General features: G+C 43.1%; 1 protein-coding gene across 1 annotated transcript in view; it reads left to right on the top strand.

The window, feature by feature from the left end:
• BARD1 (BRCA1 associated RING domain 1) overlaps window positions 1–20,440 on the top strand; it is a 53,983-nt gene extending 33,543 nt beyond the window's left edge. The window contains exons 10-12 of the mRNA XM_085872618.1: window positions 4,364–4,459; window positions 9,738–9,856; window positions 14,925–20,440. Coding sequence (XP_085728744.1) covers window positions 4,364–4,459; window positions 9,738–9,856; window positions 14,925–15,263 — 554 coding nt within the window. The 3' untranslated portion in view covers window positions 15,264–20,440. The remainder of the gene's footprint in view (window positions 1–4,363; window positions 4,460–9,737; window positions 9,857–14,924) is intronic.
• The last annotated feature ends 3,218 nt before the right edge of the window (window positions 20,441–23,658 follow it).

Raw genomic sequence — 23,658 nt, 5'->3', positions numbered from 1 at the left:
TATTTCCATTACAACTGTTGATTTTCTGTTTATTAAATCATTATTTATTTAATTTGCTGGCGTCCGTGTATCTGTTGTGGGTTCGAGTACAACCCGTGTGCCTCCATCCTTTGCCGCCCTTTCCTTCCCGCGCGCCCCATAATCTCCTTGTATCTTGGCTGTAAGCCTCCAAGGGAGAACTGTTTGGCCATCCGTCCAGAAAGGGGCAAACCCCCTAGACAATGATCATATGTGTGTGTGTGTGTGTATATATATACCTGGTGTTGGCGCAGTGGTTAGGGCAGCGGCTTGGGATCCAAAAGGTCCTGAGTTCAAGCCCCGTTGGGCCACTGAATTAATACACCAGGGGTTGACTCAGCCTGTCATCCTTCCGAGGTCGGCGAAATGAGTACCAGTGTACTGGGCCCGGTGTATACCCCGGTTGAAATAGGTGCACCAGATCCCTGTGTCGCAAGAGGCGACCAGGGTTGCGTCAGGAAGGGTGTAAAACATCCGTTCCCTTGTTTGTATTTGTAAAATCCGGTGTAAAACATGTGCCAAATCACTATGCGGATCATATGGATGATCCGCTGTGGCGACCCCTAACGGGATCAGCTGAAAGAAGAAGAAGAAGAGATATATATATATATATATATATATATATATATATATATATATATATATATATATATATATATATATATATATATATATATATATATATATATATATATATATATATATATATTGTTACGGATTTGAGAATCCAGTCTGGTGAATGCATCCACACATCCAGGTCCTCAGACAGTTATTTCCTTCAATGCATGTTCAGATTAGCCCCATCCCCATGTCTAATGGGATCTTAAATGTGATGCGTTGAGAAAGATAAAGGATAGATCCTCTCTCTCATGGGAAGCTTTTTTCTTTACGACACACATTTACACACATTTCTTTCACGAGCTCTGAAGTCCGCCCCCATTCTTCCTCAGTGGCAATCTTTAGTGAGCTCCGACACCCGCCTTTTTGGGAGCTCACGGGTCGTCATGGTAACCATGCGCCAGTGGGGCGGGGTGAGCTTGGGGCGGACGGCACCCCACGGAGACGGCCCGGAGATAAAAAAAATAAAAAAGACAAAAAAAACGAGCGAGAGGTACATTCTGAGGCGAAAAAGTGAGGAGAGAAAGGGGGGAAAAAGCGTTCTGGAGAGGAAAAACGAAAGGAGAGAGGAAAAAGCATAGGGCGAGAGAAGCGAGCAAGAAGCGGGTGTCTGACCAGTGCCGATGAAACAATTCGTCCTTCCCAGTGCTTCCGCAAGCGAGTATGTGGTGCGCGTGTGGGTGTCTGACCAGCGCCAACGAGACAATTCGCCCTTCCCAGTGCTTCGGCAAGCGAGCGTGTGGGTGTGAGCAGCACTGCCAACAAGTGAGGCTCGGGTCGATCACCAACAACACCAGGGTCTAAACCCGCAACAGATGATCTCGGTGCCCTCCAGACTTCGACTGGTGTTCAAGGCTGCCCCGTGAGTGGGTGCACGGCAAAGCTGGGTGCTGGCGACGGACGTGGCACGCACGCACGCTTTAGGATGTTTTCACTTCACGGACGACTTTCTGGTGAGCGAGACCATTCTTTCCCCTTCCCTCCCCCTGAATGATCTGTTGGGTACCCATGTCTGTGTTTAGCTGTAAGTCAAGTCGTCAAAGAGCAGATAAGCATCTGCTCTGTGTCCCTTTCCTGGCATTTTGATTGATTTTGCTTTGAAATTCATTCTTTATTTACCTCAGCAAATAAAATTGTTATTTATTTATTTATTTTATTAATTAATTATTTGTCGATTTCCAACCTGTCCGTGTTTGTCCTTTCCTTCTATTGGTTTCGCATTGTCCGAACCGAGATAGACTGGGAAGTAATTACCACAGATTTGACCAAACATTGTCGGCACGCACCAGCGGTTAAAATGCTCGGCCGCTCTAATTAAAATCTCATCGAGATAACATAGATGCTTTGCCGATGGCGCGCTGCCCGCTCAGGTAACCACGGGACCTCTAGTTAAACGGAATAATTAGATGGTGGACACTGGAACTCGTGGTTGACTGGGTGACGTTCGTGGTTTTAAAACAACCAACCGTTCCATAAAGTTAATTAGAGCGATGGCCCCAGGTCTGGCTCTACCGAGGACAACCGGGGATTAATCCCCCTGAGTGACAAGGTGGTGTCTCGGTACCTGTGGCCGCAACAATATATTGTTGCGAATTCGCGCCCGCCGGCATGCGATCGGCCACGTAACTCAAATCGCGACACGTCGCCCACCGGAACGGACAATTCAGTCGTGACCCTCTTGGAACTACCGCCAAGGAGCTAGCTACGGGTGGGGGTTTAACCTCACCACAACCCAGTCCGCATTCTACCCGCGCGAAATAGGGTGAATCGCCGAATGTCGATATACCTAAGTACCCGCGCGAGTAGCGTACCAAGGCGTTGTACCACGCCGCAGGTCGACTCCGGACACGAACCGCTTAAGCGGCTCGTTCCGTGCTGCAGGGATAACCGAGCGGAGTTATCGTCGACCTCGACGGTTCAGATTATTTACCGGGTGTTTTATACCCACTATCAATCCCTTACGTGATGCAAGATGGAGCTTTCAATAAGGGGAGAAAAGACGCAACGAAGCGGGAAACAGTTCACACAATGCACGTTTATTTCACACACACAGACAAACACGTATTCACAGTCATACAGTAATGCACATATAAGTCAAGACAAAATGCAACAAAAGCAAACAGATCTACAACCGACTATAATTATTTACAACACTTAAACAATTATACTTGTCGGGACTCGGCGCCACATCATGCATTCAAAATAACCAGGAAAGACCTGCCCATAGGCAGGGACGTAGACAGGTCTGTGGACCAAATGTGCTCGGAGCCTGGAGGAGCGGCCAGGTCCACGAGACCGAAAAGGTCTTGCCCGCGTCCTCGTGACTCGATGGTGGGCAAGCCGCAATGTCCGCGCAGCTGTGCCCCTACTCCGTGCCCCTGGCGTGGTCGGTGAGCCCTCTCCGGCGTGCTCCGCGCCAGCATGGTTGGGTCGGCACCACGGTTAGGGTGGGGAAGGAACGAGGCCACCGGCACTATCTCAGCGTGGATGGGGGGGGGGGAGAATTGTCGATGCTCAGGGTCGAGCGAGGGGAATGGCTGGCTGGCTCGAATCCCGCGACGAGACGGCACCAACGACGAGACGAGCGACCCCCCACACTGCAACCTCGATGACAACCTCCGTCTTCACTCGACCAGCCCGAACCGCCACCGCAACTGCAACAGCGCGAGTCGCCTTGTGCTCGCGTCTTTATAGACCAGAAGAGGAGCCTATATGCAAATATTAGGATCAAAACGCGATTGGAGGTGGGGCCACGCCACCCTCTGTTCAGCCATTGGCGTGGCAAAAAGGGACGTGAGCCTCTTTTGACTCGAATTCTCTCCCGTGAAGAATCCACATTCATCGCGCTCGGAGGCGGGGCCATACTGCCCGACGCTCGCCCACTGGACGGAGAAAAAGGGGCGTGAACCCTTCCTTATCCGAATTTCTCCCTGAGAGGAACGCATTCGTACACGTGGCTCGACGCGTTAAGCATCAATTACCAAACGGGCCTGGACAGCACGACGTTTGGTGTTGACTGGTGGTGTGGGGTCGATGGTTGTGGAAGGAGAAAGGTGAAGGTGGTGGGGGGTTTGCTGTGGTGGTTTGGTGATTGGCGGGTGTCGTTTGGGAATGGCGGTGAAGCAATGTTTGCGGGATGGAGTTGTGGAGGTAAAGAGGCAAAGGTGGTGGTGTTTGAGTTGTTGGCGGCTTAATGGTCCAAAATCACAATAGAGAAAGAAAAATGACTAACTCAAAGCGTCGCAGCCCGGATGAATCACACATATTCCCTCTATACAACGGGTTTGGGCTTACTACACATGAACTTTCCGATATATCTCACCTGAGGACCCTTTATGGTGTAATGCGAATTTCCACAACCGTAACAATATATATATATATATATATATATATATATATATATATATATATATATATATATATATATATATATATATATATATATATAAAATATAATATACATGTGCTTGTGTCCTTGGCAACCAAGACACTCCTGCTTATTTTGACAAGAAAAAAAGTATTTAATTGATGTGTGGTTATTCTGTTTTCAAAAATGATAAATATGAATGTCTCATGGTTCCTTCTTTTATCATTCGGTGTTACTTTTTGGAAACTTTGTTGTTCCCAACTTGCATCTCTTTGTTCTTTCAATTGCGTATTAAGATTGCCTGTGTGGCCTTCTCTGCCTCTGCTTTTTGTGTGATATGTACAAATTGTTCTTTTGCAGTCACACACGTCGTCGTCATCTCACGTTTGCATCCACCTTGCACTCTGAAATGCCTGCGGGGAATTCTGGCTGGATCCTGGATTGTCAATTACAACTGTGAGTGATACTATTTTGTCTTTTACTTTTGTACACTTGTGAAGGTGACGAGCTAAGCAACTTGTCGTACGAGGTTCCTCGTAAAGGTTTAGTTTGTTTGCTTATTTGTTTAAAACTAAAACGGTCATGTAGCAGGGAATAGGTATTGGTCGATATTGTGAGCTACTGGTCGATGATTATCCAGTACCTGTGCATGTGCTCCTTTTCCAATTGGTATACAGACAATCTCTTTGCTTCTCCATGTTTTGAACTAATTAGCATGATCAGACATTATAAAGACTGCTCTCTTCTGTCCTGTGTCGCCATCGCCTCTCCTGTAGTCCAACCAGGATTGTCATCCTTTCTTGGTCTACTCTCCTTTCACATTCTCACTTTAAATCCTTCATGGCTCAGTTTAGTTCTTATTTACTTTCTTCCCTCCCCCCCCTTTTTCCATTTTTCTACCTTCTATTTTTGTCCCTTTTACCTTTTTCCATTTTTGTACGTAAGGGATGCATTTTGTTTTCATTTTAAGAGACCCCATTATATATGGTTTGCTTATATTTATTTTTATTCACTTTTATAAATGTATTGCTTCGATAGATTTTAAAGAACATCTCTCAGGACACTCTACTCGATGGTGAATATGTGTGACAAAGCTTGATGGCTTTGTGTTTGAAAGCACACAAAACATGATGGATAAAACTAATTTTTTACTAACACTTTTCTCAGCTGTGTCAGTTCATGAACTGTGCAAGGAAGGCTTTCATTCAGTTGACAATGAAGTATGGCTCTTTTTCTGTGACCAAGCTGGCAAAAAAATCTTCCATTTATTGAGGGAGTTAGTTTACCAAAGCTGAAAAAAACATTGTTCTCTTGGGGTACCTGCAATGGAGGTAAAAGATATCCTAACTGGAAGGAGAATCCATTCCATTTGCCAATGACAAAACTCAGCCGGAGCAACGTATGTGTTCATTTGGAACATGTTCAAACCTTGTTTCAACAATCAAGCGCGTTTTCTTTTTTTTCTTTTTCCTCTCTGAGTATTGGGCAAAAACTTTGTCAAGGTGTTCTGTTGCATATCCTGTTGTGGAAAGGATAAAACGGTGACTTTGTCTTTGATAATCTATTCATTGGATGAAAAAATTAGTCTTTTATTTTGTTTTTTTGTATGCCTCGTCAAGGCTCTTGAAAGAGCTTGTACACTGAATCAATCAGGACATAAAAGAAGAGACCAGGACACAAAACGCGCACACATGGGGTGGACAAGATGGATACAGAAGGAAACTTCAAGGAGGGAAAACTGGAATATTGGAAGGAGGGGGGATTTGGGTTGGGTTAACAAGGGTAGAAATGATCATGGTTTTGGATTGGGGACGATCTGAGATTGTGGTGAAAAGCTGTCTTGTCCTGGAGAAAAGTGGATGTGGAAGTTGATTCCACACGTGGGGGAAAAAAGAGTAGCGAATGAGTGGAGGTGAGCAATGATCCTGGATTTAGGTAGTTTCAGCAGAATGGGGTTGATGGTGGACTGTGTGAGCCCTGAAAAAACCTGATTGGTGATAAAGCACAGAACGACTAGAAAGGAGACAGTGGACAATGGAGAGACCACCGACCTGTCTGTGACAGCAAAGTGATCACCCCATAGACTGTGCTTCATCATGGGAGATTCCAATAATCTTGAAGACCTTGGTTTCCATGGCATCAAGCTGAGCAAGATGTGAGGCAGGGGAGAGAGCCCAGAGGGGAGAGCAGTACTCCATCAAGCTATGGATGAAGGCCTTTTTAGGTGGATAGGAGTTCAGATATGCCAAGGAAGGACATTGTGTGAGGGAAGATGCCTCGATGGCAGCTGGCTTTGGAGGCCAACTTTGAAATATGGTTTGCCCAAAAAACATCATGGCTGACACTGAGACCCAGAAGTTTGAATGACTGAGCTTCCTCAAGAGGATTGTTAAGAAAGTAGAAAGGAGTGTTTGAAAAGATGGTCCCTTTGGAGAGAGAAAGTGAGTGTGTGATTTGTCAAGATTGAAAGACACATTCCAAGTGTTTGAACAGCTCGTGATTTTTTTTCAAGGTCTGAATAGGGAAGAGGCTGCAGCATGCCTGTCTGAAGGATGGCGGATGCCACAGCATAGTGTGGAGTCATCAGCAATTAGACAAAGGATTTTCCAGAGTCAGAGAGATCATTGATGAAGACCATATGTGTTGGTAGTACCCATGGCCAGATCGTAGGCAGAAGGAACCCCCTGCCATGAGGGGAGGGGGCGTCGACTTTCGATTTTCGCCCAATCTCCACTAAATTATTGCGTACATGTTGCTGGTACTCAGGGTAACCCCCCTGTGAGGGGAGGTGAGGGGAGAGTCACCTTGCCAATGCTCTCAGAGGGAGCGGGTGTTTTAAGTTGGATAAAATTGGAGGAACTGAGAATGACTGAGATTGGTACAGTATTAACTAGAGGGGGAGCACTCGGTCGAGTGCAAAACCTCTGCCGCCATACTGCAAGGTCACTTAAGTGAACCTGATATCCTATTCATTGTAGGTCAAAACGGATCAGACTCTACTGAACCACGATTGAATAAACTAAACTAATCAACGCGCATGTAGAAATGCCCAAAAAAGAAAATCGAATTTTTTTTGGAAAAATTGCAATATTTTGTTGTTTTTTTTTTCTCTAACAATTTTTTTTTTGGGTTGGAAATCACTTAAAACATGTAGAAATGCAAAAACAAAAATTCAAATATTTTTTCAAAATGCCCGCCATAGCGGCCATATTGCACTTTGGACCAAGTCTAAAATCGAATGGCATGATCCTTGGACCATAGCTAATCCCCCCCCCCACCAAGTTTCATCGAAATCCGTCCAGGAGTTTTTCCGTAATACTGTTCACAAACAAACAAACAAGGGTGAAAACAGTAACCTCCGTCCATCTTTGATGGCGGAGGTTAAAAAGTATTAACTAGTACCAACAAAGTATGGGCAAGCAAAAACAGTGATTGTTTTTTATTTTTTTTCTTTGTTTTTACTTTGGATGTGATCATGTCTTCAGCTCTACTAATAAAAGGGTGTGTGGGTGTGTGTGTGTGTGTGTGTGTGTGTGTGTGTGTGTGTGTGTCCTCTCCATAACTTCAAAACTATAAAACCGAGCAGCCTGAAACTTTGCCTGCATACTAAGAAAACTCCAAGGAAGTGCACGAGTGAAAATTGGGTGTTTGGGTTAATTAAAACACCCCTTTTCAAGATAATTAATGCCCTTATTTAATTATATCCTTTATCAGGTGATCCTCGGCCTCCTCGCTGTCTGGGGTTTTACGGTGTTTCCTGGGTAACCTCGCTGGGGTCTGAAGCCTCCATGTTTTTTGGCTTGCTCAACCACACCTTTACTTGGAACAGGCTGAATCTTGGAACAATCTGTTCATCATAGCTATGAATCGCTGGGTACATTGCAATGCTTATTAACACCTGGAGACATTGCAGCATTTGTTGTTTTATTTCATTTCCGCACATGTGATCGCCACGAGTATCTTAAACTAAGAAGAATTATGAAATTTAAGCTCCAGAATCGAACTTGTAAGCAGTTCCGACTCCGAGAAAAGTGTTCATTTGTCCAATTCGGACATGCGTGACATTTCGGGCGTGTCCGGGAGGTGTATGTTTAACGTGACGGTTCGGTGATTGCCAATTGTGGTGCTAAGGAAGCCGTTTCTGATCGACTGTTTCATTGGAGTGCTTGCTTGGAAGCTTCAGCCACTTGGCGAGTGCTCTCCAAGCTGCTTGGTTGTTTATTTCAGGAAAAAGTACACGTGCTTTCAATCTCACATCAATTTGACGTGTTTCCACCTTTGTTGGGTCCCGCGGTGCCGTGCGGTGGGTGCCTTGGGAGGTGTCTCATCCACTGAAAATGTCCAATTTTGTTTTTCATGACAACACTTTGTTTAACCTTTTTGTGTGATCTCCATTTGTAATCCACTTCTCACTTCGACATCAATACATATTAAATAAACCAATAGGGTCCATCCGACCAGGTGTTCGCCACGTTTGTTCTTGTATTGCTGTGAAGGCATCGAGTGGAGATCGACATTTTGTGTTCTGTGGCTTGATGTATTTTTGAATTGAATTTCGCTAATTACCCACTTTAAATCCTCTTTCAAAGAATGCCGTTTCAAGGTAACTGTGTGTGTGTGTGTGTGTGTGTGTGTGTGTGTGTGTGTGTGTGTGTGTGTGTGTGTGTGTGTGTGTGTGTGTGTAAACTGCATCACCACAATGGCACTTTGCACTGGTGTGTGTGTATGTTATTGGTTGTTATCTCCATATGTGGGTTTCAGAAAGTGGAATGGAGCCATCCCAGGTCTCAAAGTATCCACCTCTGTATGTGTGCGTGCGTGTGTGTGCACATGCAAGTTGCTGTTGCCTGCTATCTCCACACATGTGGGTGGGTTTCAGGAGGTGAAACATAGAACTCCCACCTCCCATTTTTTTTCTCCTCCTCTCCTCCCCTCCTTTAACTTTCTTTGTCTGTCCCCTCCTCGCTCCACCCTCCAAATAAAATGCATTACTCTCCTCCCACACCGCTGTCTCTCTGTTTGTCCATATATCTCTCTTCTCTTCTCTTCTCTTCTCTTCTCTTCTCTTCTCTTCTCTTCTCTTCTCTTCTCTTCTCTTCTCTTCTCTTCTCTTCTCTTCTCTTCTCTTCTCTTCTCTTCTCTTCTCTTCTCTTCTCTTCTCTTCTCTTCTCTTCTCTTCTCTTCTCTTTGCACCCCTCCCTCCCGCAGTGTATAGCAACGTTTCGTGAGGGGTTGCTCTTCCCACCTCCACCCCCATTCCTTGCTCTTCTCCCCTTCCCACCTACCCCTTCTTCACCCATTCCTCGCTTCCCCTCCCTCATCCTCTCTGCCTCCCCTCCCCCCTCTCCCTCTTTTTCTCCACCCCTCCTCTTCACACCCTCGTCAGCGAAGCGACAAGTTGTATTTGTAAGTGGTGTTCTATTTGTTCACCAGCACTTTGTGTGTGTGTGTGTGTGTGTGTGTGTGTGTGTGTGTGTGTGTGTGTGTGTGTGTGTGTGTGTGTGTGTGTGTGTTTGTTTGTTTGTTTGTTTGTTTGTTTGTTTGTTTGTTTGTTTGTTTGTTTGTTTGTTTGTTTGTTTGTTTGTTTGTTTGTTTGTTTGTTTGTTTGTTTGTTTGTTTGTTTATTTGTTTGTTTATTTTTAAATATCACATGTATTTGCTGGCACTCTTTATGACTATGTACAGGTGAGTTGAATGGTTGGCTTGTTTGTTTTCTTGTATGTTTATGTTCCAGGGGTTTTGGACTGCCTCGCAAATAAAAAAAGGCTTCCTGAAGACGAATATGAGGTTCGTGGTGTCGGAATGCTTCTGTCTGGAGGCCCAGAGAGGGGTCGATTAAACAAGCTACATCAGGTACTGCATTGTTTACTGTTAATCGTTTTTTAAATATTGTTCTTATTCCTAAACAACATTCATTTCCCAAGAAATACATGTGAGATCTTGTATGTGGGGTGACCTTGGCTCTCCACAAGACAGCGGATCATTGTGTTGTCATAGTTTTTCACAGATGTTTTTTTGTTGTTGAAGTTATTCATAACGTTAGAGGTCGAGACTCGTGGTGAGCTGGACGACATGTGATGAGGAGGGAGAGTTGGGCAGCAGTGAACACGCATGCCATTTTTGGGATTGAGTGGAAGTTTATAAGAGATCCAGTGTTTGTAAAATCTTACCTTTCTTTTGCACCTTGCACCTTTTGCACCTATGTTTTTTTTGTAGCTTACCTTGGACGTGTGTATTCTTTCACGAGTTACACTGTTCAACCTTCCACAGCTATGGCATGTCATGCCTCAATGACAATTCTTTGATGTTATTGAGCATGCTATCCAGGAAGTGAGTCGCACTTTCATCAAATCAATGGCCAGGTTGTACACAACAGGTTATTGCTGACTTTATCACCCTGTCCAGCCATGTTGCCCTTCTAGTCTTTGTCATAAATATTTGTCATCGCCAATACTAGCCATGCCTACCTGTCGCTTCACTGACGTGTTTAATCAAAAGTCAGCATGTTGCATTCCACAAACATATTCCATGTCTATCTGTGTCTCAATGAGGATGTAAAATGGAGTAAAAGATGCAAAAGGACCTTTTCTAACAAGTCATTATTGCTGCTACTGCTGCAATGGTGGCTGTGGCTGTTATTATTTGTGTGCTCCTTCCATGTACTCTATTCTACATTTTTACCCTCGCCGAAGCCCGAAGGAGAAGGTATTGTATTTGTGTTTGTTTGCCTGTTTGCTTGTCCACACAGAACTTTGGTGTTTTTATCCAGAACCACTTGTTGGATTGAAACAACATTTTCACCATAGGAGGCAGGAGCGGCTACTCATGCAGAATCTTTTAATGATAATTATGACATCATAGGTAACATGGTGTTGCAGCCATGTTGGAAAAACTTTGGACCTCTGTCTCTGAAATCACGCCAAGGAAAAAAAATGGAACGTGGCACATAGCGAGTCCTCCTCATGGGGAATGAGTGTTTTTATGACATCATAGGTGCCTTCGTTATGATGTCATAATTGCATATGTAGAATGTTACATTTGATCAGTATGAAATATTTTGGGGGTCATCTAGGGATATAATGGTCCACAGCAAAAAATTTGATGTCATGTTGAAACAGACACTGATTTTTGTTCCAAGTACATAGATTATTAGTTGACCAACACCAGTAAATTGATCATTCGTGTTGCAACCATACCATTTTCCAGCCCACCTGGACTTTAGTCAGATAAACTTTTGCGATCGAGCGGTGTCTGTAGGTGAGTTAGTGAGTGAGTCCGTCAGTCCGTAAACACTTCAGTCATCATCGCTTGAACCAAACACATGATTTTGATGAAACTGGGCCACAATCTTCATATCTGATGCCTAACGAAGGCTTATTGACCGCATCAAAATCTGCGCTTATTAAAGGGTTCTTCCGGGATGTGGGGTGGGTGGGGGGGGGGTTGCCCCTCCCCACAAAAATAGGTATTTGCTCTCTTCTGCAAAACTACACACAATTTTCATTACCCGTAATGTACCAAAGTGTATCAACTGCATAAAAATCTGCGCTCATTCAAGGGGGCCTACTTGCCTACCTCAAAATAGGTATTTGCTTTCTTATCTGAAACTACACATGATTTTGATGAAACTTGACTACAACTTTCATCACCTGTGATGTACCAAATCAAAATAGAAGGGCACTCAGTAGAGCACATACCTCCGCCACGTAATGCCTGATCCACGAGAACATATCGGCCCAAATACATTTTTTTAACAAGAAAAAGAGCAATGAAAGATTGCAAACCCTCGCCAAGACTTCTTTTGAGTGATGTATTTTTTATAGGTTTTTGGGTAAATCCATTACGGCTGCGAAACCGTGTGACCTATGACATCATATGTGTGACCCTTTTGTTCTTCATGGATAGCTGGTCACGTGTAAATTTTCGCCTCGATCTTTTCAGCCATTTCAGAGAAGATTTTTGAAGTTAAAAAAAAAAAAAAAAGAAGCAATATGGCTGCCGAATCACGTGTCCGATGACCCTTAATCCCCAGATGACCCTCAAAAATGTTCATAATGATCGGATGTGGCGTTCTACATATGCAATTATGACGTCATAACGAGGGAACCTATGACATCATAAAATTTCCCTCATTCCCCATGAGGAGAACTTGCTATGTGCCAAGTTTTAAGTTTTTTTTTTTTTCTTGCTGTTTCAGAGATAGAGGTCCAAAAATTTTCCGTTTTTCCAATATGGCTGCCACACTACGTGACCAATGACGTCATAATTATCATTAAAACATTGTACATGAATAGTCGCAGCAATAGTGAAAATTTTGTCTCAATCCGACAAGCGGTTGCGGAGAAAAACACGAAAGCTCTGTGTGGACAAGCAAGCAAACAAACAAAGAAGAAGACGTCGTGCAGAGCACGATACTTACAAAATCCAGAAAAATTTGACCAAAAATAATTGGTGCTTGAATTCATTCAATTTGTATTATTGTATGACTGCGAAACCCTCTAAAATAAAGCGTTGTGGACAGAGAAACTCAGCTCCTTTTATCGTGTGACGGTTTTGGGAACCGAGACCCCCAAGGTAATGGCACACAACATACAGCAGTTCCCAAGTCAGTTATTACATGTTTCACATAAGATCCTACTTTGTGTCTAATGGGTTACAAAGGGAATATGCATTGATTGATCAGTTAGGTTCCCCCCCCCCTATCTTCTACACATACACAATCAAACACTCTCTGCTAACCACCCCATTTGCATATGCGTGCCAAAACTACATTTGAAACTGTGCGCAAGAATCAAACCGTCACTTCGACCAAAATAGGCTATTCATAGTTCAATTATTTCTCAATGCCAGCAGCAATCACCCTGCCTGCTTCAAACACTCATCGGACTTTATTTCCATCTCACTCAAAACCCACCATTCAAGCTCGCCTTTCCAGCCTTCGCCCCCAGCACACATCGCCATTGCCCGACAGTGCCACTTCAATAACGACTACACGAATCTCCATATACCTCACCACTGCAATCGCCTTCCTGCACCTCCAGACCTCCAGATCTCACCTTTTGAAAGGACGCCCTTAGATAATGTTCATACCCAAGCCCAGCTCCGCTGCAACGGAGCCTGTTACCCATGGGAGCAAGTGTGAGCTCATCTTTCCATTATGTTCCTGTACCAGTAAAAACCACCGTTTTATCCAGCATGCCATCCACGCCCTTCCTGGGTGTTTGGGTGGCAAATGGGAACCATTGCATGACGGCCCCATGTTAAGTCAGGAGCTCGTGCTTGGCACATTCTGGGATGTACTCGGAATGCTTCCAAACCAGCAAGCTCGTGGAGAGGGTGATGTCACACCAGAACATGTCCGGACCAATGGGCATGCTGTGCTCGGAGCCAAGAAGGCGACGTGTGACCCTTGCTCCCAGCAACCATGCCTACGAGAGGCGGGGAATCCACTCTGACCCCCGCCAAGCTCACCCTTCCAGAGATGCTTAAATAGCAGTGCTGGTTGAAGAGGTGGTAAGGTTGTTCGCTGGTGTGTGAGCTGTTTGGTCACTGGTGAGAGGAACGCTGGGGGAGCAAGTGGTCCAAGCACCATCGAGTCCGGGCGTAGTGTGGAGTGAGAGACCAGCCACGCCACCCATGAGATGGTACTATTTCTTACACGTTCTTTCTCTCTTCTGACTCGTTTACTGTGGATGCACAAAGAGTATCAACGAGGGCAATGCCAGACCAAGCGTTCTTTTCAGAGCGATTACTGATTCACACCCTGTCCATTCTTCATCTAAAACACTGGCACTGCACCCTGCTCGCATCTCTTCAACAATCACCCAGACACCCCTTTACTCCATTTGCCACCACCCTCAGTCCCTCACCTTCCCCGCACTTTGGACCAGCAAATATCCACCTGTTCATGCCAGGTAAGCAAGGACATCGCCAATGCCTCAGCTTCTCTTATCTCTCTCTCTCTATTTCTGATCTACCCTTCCACGGAATGACCCTGATGGCACCTGCAATGTTTATATAAGTAAGATTGTGGAAGCTAGATAGATCAGGGTAACACTGCTCTTTATCCATTTGTTATTACATGAATGTCTTGCCACACCACATGAATACTTTAAGTCCCTGCTGTTATGAATGCCCCTGTGAATAAACCTGTCTTCATTGTGCCACATTCTTTTCCTCGCTCTTCACCTTGTGAATACAGCCATGTTAATTGTTCATCTTAACCTGCTCATCATGTCCTTTCCTCCACTGGTCCAGCACAGTCCGCATTATTGTAAAATGGGAAGTTTTACCCCACGTGATTTGCTCTCAATAGCCACTACCTCCCCATGGTTCTTGCTTGGCCGTACTTAAATATATAGACGGGTACCTACCATGGGCAAGGACCTCGATTGATTAAGCCGTCTCATCAGGTAAATTGTATCGTATGGTAACCTTATTAAGTTGACAATTTAATTGACGTTCATGGTTGCTTCGCAACCCGCCAGATCGCGGAATTGTCTGTGGCACGTCGGCCTATAGAGATGGGCGCTCAGGAGGAGCCTGAGTGCTTCCTCTCTTGGTAATCCCCATACCTCGAGTCCGCAACAATATCAAAGAGTGGATGTGTTACTGCTTTGGAAAAGTTGAGAGTTGCTCGCAACTCTATTTTGTCATTTTTATTATGGCATCACTTGTGAGAATGAAAAACAAAACTGCGGCATGTTGAAAAGACTTTCTGTTTTTCTCTTAATAAAAACTCTCTCAGGTTCTGCACATGTTAGTCGTTAGACGCTGAATACAATGTGAATAGGAATTGCACAAAGCTGTCCCGAAGGACAACCCTGTGAAAATGCAATCAATTTTCCCAACATCAGTAATGTTGTGTGGGTGCTTAATTACCACGTGATTGTTTTAATTTGTCTCATTTCTTTTCCAACAGCTTCCTGGTCTATTTGATGGCTGCTTCTTCTTTTTCACTGGTGTCTTCAACACCCACAACAAACATGAACTGGCAGCTCTGGTGAAAGCCGGCAGTGGCAAAGTGCTTAATCGGCGGCCAAGACCCGAGAGCGACGTAACCCAGAGCGAGAATACAGTGGCATATCATGCACCACCTGGTTCTGACGCAACCTTTTGTACTCATTATGTAGTTTATGATAAGGGCGGATCAGCAGGTGTGGTCAGGTGTGGTAAAGTGTGGACAGTACCATCATCTTGGCTTGTGGAATGCATCCTTTCCTTTTCTCTTCTTCCCGTGGAGCAGGCGATGTCCATTTGACGTCCTTTCCTTCACATTGGAATTGCATATTTTTTATGACTGTGGGCATTGTTTTTGCTTCAATAAGTGTGCTTGTTTAATCCTCGATTTTGTAAATCGATGACTTTGATTTCCCCCGATCTGCATTTTGTGCGTCAAAACGTAGACACAAGAAGAAGCCTTGTGGCCTATGACACCCACTTTGTATGTACATGATTTAGACATTTTCTGTTTACTTGATCATTAATTTATATTTTTAACCAAATCTATCCATTTATTCGCTCTTATTTTGTTTCATTTCCACACCCCATTTGCAAACAGAACCCAATAGCCACATTTCAATTTATTGCTTTGGTACCACCCTCAAAGACTACACCTGCAAATTATATCATGGGCTTTTATTGTTTCCCCCCCCCCCCCAAGATGGGACATCAGGATTGATGCCCATTCCAAAAAAACAGTTTTCCAATGATTGCATTGTAGTAGAACAGCAGTTTTTAGCCGATTTCACTTTTCATGAGATCTAGAGACAAGCACGCTACCAATTGAATGTTCCTGCTGCACCACCTTATCAAAGCGATCTTGCTGCTAACTTTGAGCTACTTGTTTTACAATGATTTTTTTCCACAGATCGATGCAAGATCCATCAACCGGTGACATGTAACTTGCCTAACTTTTGCTTGTTTTGTGTTTCACACTTTATAATCTCTTGCTTTTACTAATATTCATCTACGTACATTTTTCCCCTCAGATTGATCCTTCTTTTTCCTTCTATTGTACGATTTGACAAGTCAGCGTTTTGCACAAACTAAGTCTTGCTGGACATTGTTCCTGCTTGCATCCGCTCTCATGGCAGCTTTTCCATGTTTTTTTTCTTCTTCTTCTAATGATGTGCAGTCGTTTCTTGGAAAATTGTCCTCTTAGGTTTATACTTTAAAATGTCATTACAATTATGTCGTACATTGTCAGTCTTTTGAATTGTAAAGATTTCTCATGTATTTTAAACAAATTAATTGTTTGGCCTTTTATGCTTTTATTTTTATTTATTTTTGTTTGTTTCAACTGAATGCTTCTTTTAGCCTTCCAAGACAAAATAAATGTATTTGGATCCCAAATTAGCCTTTGGCATCATGTTACTAAATCTACATTTTTCTTCAACAAATATTACCAGTACTGTTTAAAAGTTTCCATGGTGGAACAACAATAAGTTTTAAAAGGTTTAGGGTTTTCACAATGTATGAGCTCTTAAATGAGCTATTTACATTCTTTATACTGTTGTCGGCCGGAGGTCGGTGGCGAGAACGACCACAAGGTGGGGAAAGCTTGCGTCGTCTCTCACCAAATTCCCCGGAATTGTAGGCTGTCGCTCGGATAACTCCGCGAGCTGGCGGGTCGTTTAACCGACCATGGTCGCCAATATTTCAACCGTGTGGCTTTGGGTTATTTTGTCTCGATCCAATGTACCTAAGTAACCACGCGGTCTCGGCTACCGGGGATCCACGCCCTCGAACGCCTGGCCGAACCGGATCCAGTCTTCCGGCAGCGGTAAAATTACACCTACCGACTACCACTCTGCCACCCACCTTTCCGGCTTGGATGCAGTCGGGCAGGCTTGCCCAGGACATCCCGGCTACAATTGTCCAATTACCGGGGATAAAACCCCACCTAAACTCAGATCCGAACCATGCTGGACCAATTCAAGAAAGGACGGAAACGAACTGGGGACATTTCTAACAAGTTTTATTTACAGTAAAAGACAAAGGCAAGATTTAACGCGAATATGCAAGCAGTATTTACAATGTTCCAAAAACACTTATTCAGTTCTACTTACAGATGGGCCCATACGCAGACACACACACACAAATGAAAATAAACCCAGAGTTATTTATTGGACCATCGTAGCCGGGGAGAGAGACAAGCTGGGGGTCAGAGTTTGGATGGGTACCTGGCCGTCGGAGAAAGGGGGTACTCCGTGCTGTGGCACCTGACAATGGTCGCTGGTTTGGTCCCCAGTCGCACGTGTAGGACTCGAGGTTCGTGGCGGAGCTCGGGTGGTGAATGGCCGGGGTCCACGGAGGGGGGTCGGGGTCGCTCTTTCCTTCCTTGTAGAGGGCCAGCAGACACACGTTCGCCACTTCAACGACCTTCTGCTCAACCCTCGTGACAGCCCTCGTAACAACCACTGTTACCACCTCTTCGTAACCCCTTCGTAACAGCAAAAAACCCCTTTGGGACAGCAAAAACCCTTTCGTGACAGCAAAAACACAACAAAACTCTGCTCTCAGAGAGTGCTCAGGGATTTATCGACCTCCCTCAACGGGGAGGGGCCCTTGGTGAAACGCACCTCGCTGTCCGCCTTTGATTGGATAGGGTCCTACGGCCCACCCTTCTGGGGTGGGGCTTCTGCCCCTGCCGGGAAACCCCAGCCACTCTTACACGCGGGTTCATACTTGACAAGTAACAGTATCAACGTTGCAAAAAGTCGTCGTGAAAGAGCTACAACGTTTGTGGGAGCCGAGAAACCGGAACTGCGAGATCTTGCCTTGGCACGACAGGGTGCGAGAAGGCAGCTGGTTGGTGGTGGATCGTGATGGGCCAAGGGGTCGTGCAGATGGGATGGTTGTGAGATGGCTTGTTTGATGTAATAACCTAACTTAAAGAAATCGCAACGCACCCCTTTCATTCTCCCACGAGGCAAAAGGAAGGGGATCTGACGACACACATACTTTACGACGTAACTGACTTTTGGGACATCTGTATGTTGAATGCAAATGGTTTCCAGATCCTTAACAATACTTTAAAAAAGATAACTCCTGTCGATGGGTGGAGCATGCTGCCCGAAACGTTGAGGTCTACTTTCGTCTTTTTACTTTGGAGTTATTTTCTTTTTTTAAGTGTAAAGAATGTAAATAGCTCATACATGGTGAAAACCCTAAACCTTTTAACTTACTAAAAGTACAGTATTACAAGTTTTGCAATCAGTGCAATGATTCCAAAAAAGTTTTTTGTTATTTCCTAAATAACACCTTTATTGCTAAGAGCCACACCGAACTTGTACATTCCTGCTCCCCCTCTACCCCCCCCCCCTGCATTGTGTGCTCCACCTACGAGCAATAACTGAATCATAGCCAAGAATGGTGCCGAATATAAAAGATGCGGCAGAAATGCTTTCTGTTTTGCCATCCGAAAAGGCTTTTTTTGGGGGGGGGGGGGTTTGAAACTTGATTTGAGGATGACCAAATGTACTGCTTACTGGTCACATGAAAATCAAAATGTTGAACTTTGTTTTGAATGAAAACAGTACAAGCCCCCAATTTATGATGCAAATGTTTGGAATACAGATATAAAATGTGTAATCGTGATTACGAATGCATGCATCTACATCAGGAAGTCGCTGGAGTTCTTATGTTGGGTTGGCACAGATACTTCCTCGGACACTAAATATTTCACAGACGCAAACCTTATGTAGGGTGTTTGACATATGACATATGACTTGCACCTGATGTGCAAATCCTGTTCAAATTTCTTGTCAATCGGATGAAAATTGGGGATTTTAGAAATTTGACAAATTTGTTGACCTTTGGCCTATGTTTACCTTTTGACCTCAAAAAAACAATATGCTTCTTGCTTATTAAGGACTCTCCCATGTGGTGAAGATTGGCTTAAAATTATGACCTGGAGGAGATTGACAAACAAACACAGACAACAGAATAGCGTACAAGACCAACCAATATACTGAACTTGAAAAATCTTTGATTTTCGCAAGGAACAAACAAATGAAAAATCACTCGTGGAGTGACGCATGGTGAAACGGAATGGCACTCGGTAGAGCGCATACCTCCGCCAGGCCGAACAGTTTACATTTGGTATCCCACCGATGGGTCGGATCTGAATCCGGACCTTAACCAAAATTGAATCTGCTTGTTCTTGTCACCAAACCAACTCATCCACCGAGTTTTGTCAAAACTCGTCCGCAACTTTTTTTTAATATTGTGCTATATATCGTTTTTGACCCCATCTCTCAATGGTGAAGAATCACTTGGAATTAAATAATCGTTGCAGTGGATTCAGATCTTCACCAAAATTGAATTGATTATTTCGTGTCGCAGACCTAACCTGTCTACCAAGTTTCGTCGGAATCCATCCGTAACATTTTGAAACATTGTGCGATATATCGTTTTTGGCCCTATCTTTCAATGGTGAAGAATCGCTTATAAAATTATTGTATCTAGATCTGGATTTGGATCTTCACCAAAATTATGCGACGCTGTCTTTGGTTACTCATCTACATACACAAAAAAATTCAGAACGATTGCTTGAAAATCGTGTGACAAACAAACAGACAGACAAAGAGAAACGCAACAGACCAATCTACTTGGCGAAAATATTTTTTTCGTCAAGTAACACAGACAAACGGACCCGAATGCAATACCGTCTCCTCTGGCGAGGGTAATTATTAGTGTTTACATGTGCCCCTGTTATAAAAAGATTGCTTTACACAGGCTTATTATAACACTTCCGTGTTCAGGCCTCGAGTGAATATGACTTAAACACTGCCTGGGATTTTCCTCAGGAGTGATCGAGTCATGTGTTTTATGCAGATCATGTATTGAGGTTGTTGTGATTTGTTGAATTTCAAAAGAAAAAGAATAGAAAATGGTCCAAGCACATTTTGCAAAAAATGATTGGTAATTGATACGAAACCATAAGGCCAACATTCCCCAATTTGTCTCCATGCAATGCCGGGTACTTCGGCTAGTTTTATCCAAATGGAATTGTATACTTGAACACTAAAACACAAATCACCATCCTTGCACCCTTTCGTTTAGCAGTATTTGGACATGTTAAAGAGAATGGTGTATAAGACTGCTTCAAAAGCACTAAACTTACGGATTATTTTTTTTTAGCGATCTTTAAAGTCATTATTTCATTTAAATTGAAGTATCTTTGAATTGAAGTGGAATAATTGAAGACTGAGAAAGGTCATTACGTAAGCATTTAAAGTTGGTGGACCTTCAATCTGTATGGAGTCTCTATATTTGTGAGCGTTGAAAAGGAAGGCGATGCATGTTAGTACTGATGAAAGTCTTTTTGAATGGTCTGTTTGAAAAGCTGCAATCCGGGCAGACGCTTTCGTTCTATGCTTATTCAGAAGAACATTTTGAAAAATAAAACATTTATACTGTGTGCAATTCAAATTCTTGGCTATTTTGCTGTTTGGACCATCGTCCATATTTTATTTGTCTCCCCTGCCGATGGTGGGCGGAGGAGGTTGTTTTTACCCCTTTATCTGTTTGTTTATGAACAAGATGTCTCAAAATGTTGTGGACGGATTTGGACGAAACTTGGTGGACAGGTTGGGTGTGATATGCAATAATTGATTTGATTCTGGTGAAGATCTGCATCCGGATGCGGATCCGAGAATTTTTAAAGTGATTCTTCATTGAGTGATGGGGCTTTAAACAATATTTAAAAAGTTGTGAATGGTGATGACAAAACTCAGTGGATGAGTTGGTTAGGTGACGAGAACAAGCCGATTAGATTTTGGTTAATGTTCAGATTCAGTGATCCCTTCCAGAGGCCAAAACTCCCTGATCAATCGCTGTAATTTCCTTGGAAATGCTGTTTTTCAATTCCTCTAGTGTCTGTGGCTTGTTGACATATATGCAATCTTTAAGGTACCCCCACAGAAAAATTAATCTGTGGTCGTTAAATTTGGTGAACATGGAGGCCAATCTTTGAGTTTGAATTATTGATTTCCCACTCGTAATAAAATTCAACAATTTTCATGTGCTGCTCATTGATAAATTTATTCATAATGAATCTCCCTGGTCTTCTTTATCCGTTAAAAAAAATGAATAATTAATTCAAAAATAAAAAAGAAAACCTTCAGTAACTTTTGGTTCACCCTGTACTTGAACACTGTGTGGGGTCACTCCCCTGTTAGTCTCGCCCTGGAGTGCGTGCGTGCACATGCATGCATGTTGCTCTTGTTGACTGCGATATCCACATGTGAGTGGGTTTCAGGAGATAGAACGGAGACTTACCAGGTTTCAAAGTACCACCCCCGTTCTTCCTGAGGCCACGTTGTGCTTCCATCGTACTTTTCACGCATGCGTCGTGCCGAGTGCTCATGGGTCGGTTTTATTGGCCGTCTCCAAAGCATGTTGCGAGCAATATTATAACCCACGACACTCATCCCAGACACCGATGTGATTTCACTTACTCCATTACACGATGGCGTCGACTATATAATAGTTGGTGAATTTACAAGAAATGTCTTACAATTTGAGAAATTCATACACATAAGGGAGGACAGGGGTGATAAATTTTTTTTTGTACAACGAGGTGTGTGTGTGTGCATGCCCACTCATATATTTTCACTTTTAAAATGGTTTTCTCTGTAACTGCTTGTCCAATCAATGCGAAACATTAAACATAGGAGGGACTCCCCATGGAGAATATTTTATTGCTAACTCTAACGTCATACGTCACATGGTATGGCAGCAGTATTGGATTAAAGGAAAAATATTGGACATAATTTTCTCAAAAACCGCTCAAGAAAACAAGTTGAAACTTGATGTACATCATCCACTCCCCACGGGATATATCGGGTGATGACGATGACCTTATCGGTGAAGTTGTATGCCAACCATAATCGGTTGAATTGAAATTGTTATCCGAAAAATCTGACCTATGACCCGATTTGAGTGAATAATTATATTTACGACGTTCATAATCCATCCCAAGAAACTCACATAATAGGGTGCATGGATGATATGGGTATATGGGTCATAATAGCGGTGAGTCATCGTAGTAGGAGCATGTTCAGTTAACGATGGTATTTTTTGTTAACAATTAATGAGTGAGATGAGACTATGTGCTCCACGATTGCCATTCTAGTTTCAAATGTTTTTTTTTATTATTACTTGTAATTAAATGCTTCCAGAGAGAGCTTGTTATTTGTTATATAATTCAATACAATAATTAACTGCACTTCCCCGAACGTGGGAAAGCCCAAAAATGATGTGCTTGCTATTAAAATTCATTGTGTGTTTGCTTTGCTAATTTACTGTTGTATTCTGGAGAAAAATACGTTTTATTATATCCTAATAAAAGCACCTAGTTTCAAATAGCACCCCTGTCCTAGGATATAATAAAACGTATTTTTATCCAGAATACAACAGGAAATCAATGAAGCAACACGATGAATTTAACAGCAAGCACATCATTTCGGGCTTTCCCACGTTCTTCCTGTTCTGTAAACCTTGGTTTATTTCCACCTTTGTTTTTGGAAAAGTTGGATCAATCAAGAAATGTTAATGGATGAATGCAAATTTTTTTGATGGTCGCTCATATTTTGTCATCGTTTTTCTAACGACTTGCATTTACTACTCGTACACAGTCAAAAGGTATATGTTGCAAATTTTGGAAATCTCAGACACACTTGGAAAACGGCTTCTTTTCTTTCTTTTTTTTTTGTGTTTGTTAATGCACAGACCTTAGGTTAGTTACGTCTGTTTTCAGGTTTGGTTTTAAGATTGTGAAGATTTGGATTTTTGGATTATCAGTGTAAAGTCTGCTGTTGTGGAGGTTTTTTCTTTTATTTTATTCATTTATTTAATTATTTGCAACTGCTTCAATTGTTTATGACCAAAGAACTGAAATGCCACTTCTGTATCTGCAAATGCCAGCCGCTTTCTGTGAATGCGTTAAAATAAAGGGCAGTATCAGGCACCAAACCTCAAGTTTGGCCACGGATGTTTCATACCATGTCGGAGGAGTAATTGATAGTGTGTGGCAACGATGAAGCTCCTTGGTAGGTCTGTATGCCAACTCTAATATGTACTTCACATGAATATGGAATCTGAATGAAGAATACTCATAAAGGTCGTAAGTTATACTCCGTAAAACTTCTGGCACGACAGCCAGTGAGTAATATTGTTGCTTTTTAAAATTTATTTATTTTATTGGATTTATTAAGGATCATGAGCATATTGCGTGCAGCCATCTTTTCACTGAGTGTGTTTGTTCACAAGCAGCACTACAGGGTTTTGGTGGTCACTGAAGGACACGCAGCTCTCTTATCCATCATAAGGCCACCAGGTATGCAAAGGTCCAGATGAAAATGGTAGTCCACTGTCATACCATGTTGGCTTTGAAGTGGCGAATGTGGGCCTCCATCACGATTATGTCACGAACCTGCAGGTGAACAACGTACAAGTACATACATAAGCTTTTGGTCACGAAATGACGGCAGTCATTTTTTTAACCAATTGTTTTTTTGTCTTAGTGCTGCTAAACAGAAGGTTTTTGAAAGTGCCAATAAGGTGATTTGTGGTCCAGTGTTGAGGTATACAATTCATTTGAAATAAATGGGTATTTTTAAAGGTTCTAGAAAAACTTTTTTGGAAGT

This window comes from Eptatretus burgeri, chromosome 3 (genome assembly GCF_056783735.1).
Source record: "Eptatretus burgeri isolate ZD-2024b chromosome 3, Ebu_testis_v1, whole genome shotgun sequence".
NCBI classification, from domain to species: Eukaryota; Metazoa; Chordata; class Myxini; order Myxiniformes; family Myxinidae; genus Eptatretus; species Eptatretus burgeri.
This window is presented reverse-complemented; position numbering and strand designations above follow the sequence as displayed.